General features: G+C 41.5%; 1 protein-coding gene across 1 annotated transcript in view; it reads right to left on the reverse strand.

Moving 5' to 3' along the window:
* LOC101855876 (zinc finger SWIM domain-containing protein 6) overlaps positions 1-4,252 on the reverse strand; it is a 63,354-nt gene extending 59,102 nt beyond the window's left edge. Inside the window, exon 1 of the mRNA XM_005101484.3 lies at positions 3,735-4,252. Within this exon, the coding sequence (XP_005101541.1) occupies positions 3,735-4,089 (355 nt within the window). The 5' untranslated portion in view covers positions 4,090-4,252. The remainder of the gene's footprint in view (positions 1-3,734) is intronic.
* Between the last annotated feature and the right edge of the window lie 3,918 nt (positions 4,253-8,170).

The following is an 8,170-nucleotide window of genomic DNA, read 5'->3' on the forward strand; positions in this document are numbered from 1 at the left end:
TATTTCCACAGCGGCTGACAGCTCTCCGTTGGTCGCGAATATTTTAGGTTTGGGTGTTGCAGTTTAGTTGTTGTTTTGTTTTTGTTTTGTTGTTTTTTTTTGGGGGGGGCGGTTCTTGGTTTGATTTCGTTTGTATTTTTTCATGAGGAGGGTTAAAAGCGGAGATGTACAGTTCTAGCTAAACACATCTGTCTCATTTTAATGGCAGAGCAACTGACTCAGAAGTAACGAGCACAAGAAGGAAAATGGGGGTAGAAAAGACTTACATGATATCATTCACACGGATAACATTATGTGCTGCTTCAAAGGTGTACGCATGAGAGTGCTTTTACCCCACTGAAATAGTCCGTTGTTTACTTTCTTTGAGTAAAGAGAAGCACATCGACACAATAATGGTCATTTAGTGCAGAGAAAAAGTAAGACAGAAAGACAGACAGAAACAACAGTGGGAAAGTAAAGAAGTAGGACCTACCCACGGCACCCCCCAACCATCAGCTGAAATAGTACCCACTTCCTGAAAATAAAAGTGGTTAGTAGAGGGTACAGCTATTGCATCTCTTGTTATCCATCTCACTGAAAGTGAAAGTGGAAGAAGCGCCAAGGGGAAAATAAGGTTCCCTTGTACTTTTAATGGAAGAAAAAAACAACAGAACTGCTAAGGTAATCCACCACCAAGACATGGTAATAATATGGTGAATGTGGGGGCCTGACAAGGCAAACAGGAGCAAAACTACAAGGAGACACGGATAAAGTGGGGCCTACCAATGGCATCCACCAAACAGTCGTATCATCTGCTTTTGACCAGCACACAGCTGATCAGTGCCTAACTGAAAAGCTAAGTAAAGTAAAGAAAAAGACGTAAAAGTCTTGACTTGAAAACAGATGACACAAAAAGATGTTGCTCACTCCAACTTGTGCAAAATTTATATCACAAACAAACCATGCACCTGGCCAAAAAAAATAAAAATTCTTTTTTTCTCAAACATCACCACAATGCATTCACTTGTATTCAGACACAAAAAACACTTACAACCACATCCAATGTGAAAAAGTGAAGACCAGAGGACTACACAACATTTCAAAGTGGACAAAGAGTGCCACTATTGAGTTTGGCATCCACATATTTTACAACACATTATCATCAAAGCTATGCCATGGAAACCCTTAGACCCAGATTAGACTGAAAAAGAAGAGGAGGGAGCAAACAATCAAAGAGGACAAAAATTCAGAAAAAGATCCACTAAAATTCTCTTATTTTAAGTGGGCATATTATCACATCCACATATGCACTCTTATCCTGAAAGTAACAAGAACTTTAAAGCTGCGTCCATCCACCAGGGACAAAATTTAAGGAAAAAAAAACACACGCACAAAATGTCTGTATTTCATTTCTGTCAAAGTCTGAGCGGTAATGAAGGGCACATAGAAGTCAATGCATGGAGCAAAGCAAGTGGAGTAGACCAACAAACACAAAGGAAGGAACAATGAGCGGCACACTTCCCCTCCCCAAACCATTGACTTGCTTTCATGAAATAGCCCAGCAACTAAACAACCACTGCCAAATTCTAGAAGTGCAGTACAATACCAAAAGAGTGTCCCTTTAAAAAGGTGGCAAGAATCACTGAAAAGAATATATATGATATATGACAAAACAGACAGAAGGGCTGGCATTCTTAAAAGTACAAATGACAATGGAAAAGAGAGAGGGAGATATCCCCAAACCAGTCTACAAGGGACTGGACTTGTGTACTGTTGCCCTTAACTGTAACTTCCATATCCAACAAGAAAGGGTTCTAGAGGTCTACCAGAATGTTTATAGTTTACCTGAAAGTCTCCCGACAGACCTTCTGGCAACCGGTTTAGTTGACGAGCTACCAGTTTATGAAGTATAATAAAGGCTTGGGACTTGTGACAAGGAAAACTTTACAGGCTCTGGAGTGACATTGGGATGGCCATATTAAATATGTTTTAGCAGTTGTTTGTTGGGGAGGAGCCAAATTATTCACTCATACAAACCACAGCTTTTTCAGGTTCAAGTGAAAAGCCATTTGGAAAAATACTGAAATTCAGTAAGGATCTAGCTGGCCTGGACAAATAGGTTTTCAGAGCCATTCAACTTTTGTGTCTGAAGGAAGTTCAAACACAGTATGATCAGTATGGGACTTCCAAGTCTTTTACCTTTTAACACAGAAGGCTGCAGGCTTTAAACAGTTTGAAGATCACAAAGGACATCATAAACCTGAGGGTAATATGCCTAGAGATGTGAATAGGCTACTATACCCATTTGGAAACCAGATTATTTAATGACACTCGCTAAGACATCCATCCGTCTAGGAGTAAGCACTTTTCTCCTCCTCAAAGGGTGGCTGTCTTTGACAATTTCAACTGTACTTTTAACTAACCATCATTATGATACTGGAACAAATCAGCAGAATAAAATCTGGACTGCAGCACCTCTGATAAAAATTTACAGAAAACTTACCCAAAATGCACTATATATTATAATTTAGAGATTGGATTACTGTGTCTGAAGTCAACGTTTCAGGATTTTGATCTAATCGGACAACATCCACAATCTTCTGTAGTCTTTTACCAGTAGGCCTACTATACAACAGACTAGAAACAATGTACGTATGGCAGAAAACCTTTTTAACCTTAACATGTTAAACAACCTGACACTACAACATGATAGTGATAGAAGGAGAGGTGATCTTGTAGTTCCGTTAGTTAAAGTCCACCACCCATTTGTTTACACCCAGAGAAGAAATCCGGAAGTCTTGATGACCAAATAGGCAACATAAAGAACAGGGATGCAACGTAACTGCAAAACATCAAATTATGGTAAAATTCAGGGGGGAACCCCCCCACCCCATATAAAATTAGGTCAGGGGGGTAAGCCCCTCTGAAACCCCCCTACTCTTGACTCTTGGGGACCAAACCGGCAAATAATAATTGGGGGTGGGAACTGATAAAAAAGGGCCATTCTTTGCTTGAATTTTTTGATTTTCTCCTCAACGATTACCTGACAATTCAAGGTCTCTGGCGTTCAGCTCTGGACTTTAACAAACGAAACTACAAAATCGCCGAAGGAGAAGGCCTACTTAAGAACACCATAACATGATTTGATACATGATAGACAGTCGAGGCCTATACTATAGTCTATAGTCTCAAAAATAGGCCCCAACTATACTATTACTAATACAACACAGATCAAATGGGCTAAGTTACTACTGCTACTACTAGTACTAGTCTATGGCATGGTCTATCTATTGACACTACTAGATCTAGATTCTAGATTCTAGACCTAGCCTAGAATCTAGATCTAGAATCTAGATCTATACTATTGTCAATTGATACTACTGTCAGTGTGACTGTGATCTCTAGGCCTACAGTACATGTCCTACAGTTTACAGTTCAATACACGTAAGTAGGGGGGGGGGGTAGGATCTGTTGACTTCGGGGGGAAAAAAGACGAGAACAAGGCAAAACAATTTCCCTTTCTTTCTCTTCGGTCAGATGACAACAAGATCTAGATCTAGATATCTAGATCTATGAAAGGGAGACCAGGCCTAGGCTATCAATTTTCATCTAGCAGCGCCACTAAGTCGAGAGCTTCGCTTGCTGGGCACGGTGAATACGAATCCAGGCAGAGATAGCTAGCGGAAGGGAAGGGAGTGCCTAGTGAGGACTTCCCATTCAAAACAAAATAGATCAAAAAGTTCAAATTGACTTACCGATTTGAAGAACATTTGCAACAGCTCCGTTGTCAAGAAGTCGAACTCCCTGATGAAAAGGTAATTTTTGATTCTCTGAAGGTTCTTTAGCGCAGTTTGCATACGAAGAGTACATGTAGATATCCCGTTCATTCCGGGGGAAGGACCAGAAAACGATCTTGCTCTGAACTGGCTCCGGTATGCGGTCATATTGCTGTTCTATTCGCTGAAAAGGAATATTTTCGGCAACAATTTTAGCTGTAATATCTAGTAAAGTATCCGCTTGTTTCAACTGTTTACGACTAGACGCCCCAGAGCCGCCTTCGCTCCTGTAACTGTGAGAGCGAGAGGGGCAGTGTCTCTTTGCAGCCGCCATGGAGCACCCATCTGACACTTTCCTACTTTCCAGGGAGATTTCCTTTACACATGCGCAAAGCGCTTGGACTTAAATTGGGGGATTGTCCAGGACATGCGCAGTAGCCGATTCCGAGCATTATACATGTTTCGGGAGTTTGGAATTCCCCTGTGGAGAATCCCTGACTACTGAATGAAAATATTCACTCAAACGGAATAGGTATAAATACAGGATTTATTTATCACGTTTTACACGGGTTACAGGTTGTCAAAATGTCAACATCAATAAACCAGTGGCCTGTGACTGTTACTCTCCATTAAGTTACGATTCACTTTAACATTATGATAAATAAAAGAATTTTAGACGTAAGATAGAAATAAAACAAAAGTTGATTTTGGTAGATCTATTATAATCTTCAATAATTCTGTCCGCCGGCTATCGCTTCTGTTGTGTTGACCCATAAAGTGTTGACCGCACCTCTCAACGAAGCACACCCACCCGCTTTATGCCCAGTAGAACAGTAAGGGTAACCCTTGCCTGTGACCCGCACTTGGTTTGGGATTAGGCACTCCTACCAGGAATTATTATTGCGGACTTACTTTTGTACTTTCACAGCCGAGAACATCCAGGCGTACTTACACAGCGTGTTCCAACTTACGTGGGAGTTGCGGGAACGTAAATTCTCGCTCGTGTAGGCTGGTGCATTATTCTTTGGGTTTATTACTCATCAGTCAGCGAAGAATAAGAGAAATGGGGAAAAGATTCGTGAATCGAAACTGAATCAGTGCGGGGAAATATTGACATCTAAAATAAAATTACATTGCTCTGGCATTTACTTTTTCATGTCAAACAGAATTCGTGAATCGAAACTGAATCAGGGCGGGGCTAGGCCTTCTCAGATACAATGTACTGAGAAGGCCTAGGTGCGGGGGGGAAATGACATCTATAAAATTCCATTTCTCTAGTATTTATTTTTTCATGTCAAACATAATTTTTGTTTGCTAAACTTTAATTTGGTGTTTACGGGTGTTTGCCAATGACCTTAATTACTGCATAACCTTGGTGTTTGCTCATCATGCCATGCACTGAATTCTGGTGTGGTACATGTATAGGCCTAATAATGTTTGCATTGGAGCGCAAGTGCTTTTCCTTATATTATCGTATTTTATAACTTGAAAGTCATTCATACCCCCCCCTCTCTCTCTCTCTCTCTCTCTCTCTCTCTCTCTCTCTCTCTCTCTCTCTCTCTCTCCCTCTTCTCTCTCTCCCTCCTCTCTCGCTGTCTCCCTCTCCCGGCTCTCATTATTTCCCTCTCCCGGCTCTCGTTATTTCCCTCTCTCCCTCTTCTCTTTCTCTCTTTTTCTCTTATATTATAATGTGTATGATTAAATTGGTGCAAGCCTACAACGTAGGCTTATATGTATTATCATTGTTACTTGTTACATTATTTGCTTTTAACAGTCAGCAAACAAATAAAACATGATTTCATTTTTTAAATGAATATAATTAGACCTTTCTTTTTATTTGACAAAGGTTGATTACATATGAGAGCAGCAATATAATAATATTATTATGCCTCGAGGGGTGGAACTTGTCTCAGAGTTAACGTATTAATTAGCTTGACCCGGTGGTTAGGCTCTCGGACTCGCAACCGTAAGGTCGTGGGTTCGAACCCCGTCAGGGGCCCGACGTTGTCCTTGGGAAAGGTTGCACAAATTTTCCTCATTTCACCCAGGTGGATATATGGGTACCCGGCTTTAGACAGTGAACGATCTTGTCACTTTGTTATAATGTTTGAGCGCGTGAAATCCGCAGCTTGCACAGTATGCTTCCGCGGAAGCCGAGAATGTTTCTGAGTGTTCTCAGATGCTGGGGTAATAATAGTTGTAAAGCGCATAGAGAATGCTCTTGAGCATGGATATGCGCTATATAAATACAATTATTATTATTATTATTGGTAACTTCGGATTAACTAGCCCTCTAATACGAATCGTGTGCGAAGTATTTCACAATAATGTGTCTGATAATTAACTTCAGCCAAATACACGTATAGTGGGATATGATGTCAATCTGTATAGCACGGGGTATCATTTTTTTTTCACAAACTCACTAGGCTATATAGATCTATGTGACAACGCACCGAAATGCGATGTCAACGGCCCGTCAATATTTTATTCTTTGCCAGTGAAACGTCCCCTGCTATGACGGAATACCAATAGAGCACGGACCATCTATCACAATCAAAGCTATTGTCCTGGTGTACTACATTCTGGGGTGTAAGTGAGACCTCAGATGTAAAAGAGTCATAGGCTCTTCGACGTCTTATCGCGGTTGCGTGTAAAAGACGTGGGTTAGATTCCTGAAGCGAAGATTTCGTTTTGTTTTGTTGTTGTTATTATAATAATTATTATTATTATTATTATTATTATTATTATTATTAATATTAATATTATTATTATTATTATTGTTCTCGTTGTTGTTCTTGCTTATTATTATTGTTGTTATTATTATGGAGTTCTCAGTCTACTAGCTAGGAATACCCCTTCAGCCCGGATTGGTCCTGACAGGCAGGGTCGAAGCAACTAGCCTTCTCTGTGACTAAATCTTTAAGACGTCTTTTTGGAATGCTGTATGGAAGGTCGAAATAACGCTGACTCGGTAGAAACCTAACGGACCTCAGGGAACACAAAGCCTTATCGGACGGGCGTTGTTAGTTTAAGAGAACGAAAAAGAAGAAATCATTTATTGAACCCTATTCGTGCGCCTGGAGTCATTTTGTACTCCCAGGGGTTGTATTCTTCACATTTTAGAATAATGTACTTCTAGTGCGAAGATCTCTTTGAAACTTTCGGTATTTCTCGAAAAATCATTTTGACAGACTGCTATGCCAAGCGTACAGATCGGATTAAGGAGTAAATTTCCTGTTTTAAAAGTGGTGGCACAGAGTTCCCCAAGTCGTATGGATACGATGGTGAAATACGACGTACGGATAGGGTTAATTCCCGCAACGGCGACGCCTGAAGACAAAAACATGAAACTAACCAGCGGCCGCGGACGCAAGTGCCGTGTCCATATAGGTCCTGGGAAAACTTACTAAAATAACCGAAAAGAGAACTACAGACTTCAACGTAAATTAAGGACCATTTGCAAACACTCTGATTGGTCTTATTTGCTCGACCTGCTCGTAGGCGTTCTTGGACTGATCCAGTGGCTTGATGGCACTGCCTCAAGCAGACAATGACAGAGTGTGACACTGCATGCCATCTGGCAACTTCTCGGGCTCCAACTCCATCCTGCAGCCATGCCATAGCTCTGCACGATCAAAGTCTCTCAGCTTTTGTCTTGGTGGCATGTTGATGCGATACTGGATTTTGCGCAAACGGCGGCTTATATTGCCACTAAAGTGAGCACAGTTCGAGATCGTACGTCCGTTTATGAGGTGCACCGGAAATTTTAACTTGGGAAAAGTCCATGGTGGTGCACACAAGTCAATAAAAAAAAGCAAATTTGCTAAAATTCCCCGAGGATTTCCGTGCTGAACGTGGTGATTTTGCCCCTCAAGGAAGCTTTGCAGTACGCATTTTTGAAACTTTCCTTTCTGTCTTTTTTTCGGATTAAACAAAAAAATCAGGGCTGTCTGTCAAGGTGGTCCTTAACTTATGTTGAAGTCTATATAAGTAGGCCTACCGCTAAGTGAACTGCGGCAAGGACGGCCCCAGGTCCCGCTGAGAAAGGAGGAGGGTTGGGCGGATGGTGAGCTACCCATCCTTGTAAAAAACAACCCAAGATTCAGAAACGGTTACAAACGTATCAAATCAACATTTCGGACCTGGGAGGTTGATGAAGTCAGGTAATGAGAGCCAGCTGCTAGGCCGATGACCATTATCTCTACCAGGATCATCACCACCCTCGGAGTGTGGAACGTCCGGGCTTGAAGCTGGAAAAAGAGCGCAAGTCGCGGCAAACATGAAGAGCTGCAACTTCACCGTCATGAGAATCATTGAGACGAGATGGACAGGCTCGACTAGCTATTGAATTCCTCGGGTCAAGACACCCCACACCCCAAAGCACACACACACACACACACACACACACACTCACA

Source organism: Aplysia californica, unplaced genomic scaffold (assembly GCF_000002075.1).
Source record: "Aplysia californica isolate F4 #8 unplaced genomic scaffold, AplCal3.0 scaffold00285, whole genome shotgun sequence".
Taxonomy (NCBI): domain Eukaryota; kingdom Metazoa; phylum Mollusca; class Gastropoda; order Aplysiida; family Aplysiidae; genus Aplysia; species Aplysia californica.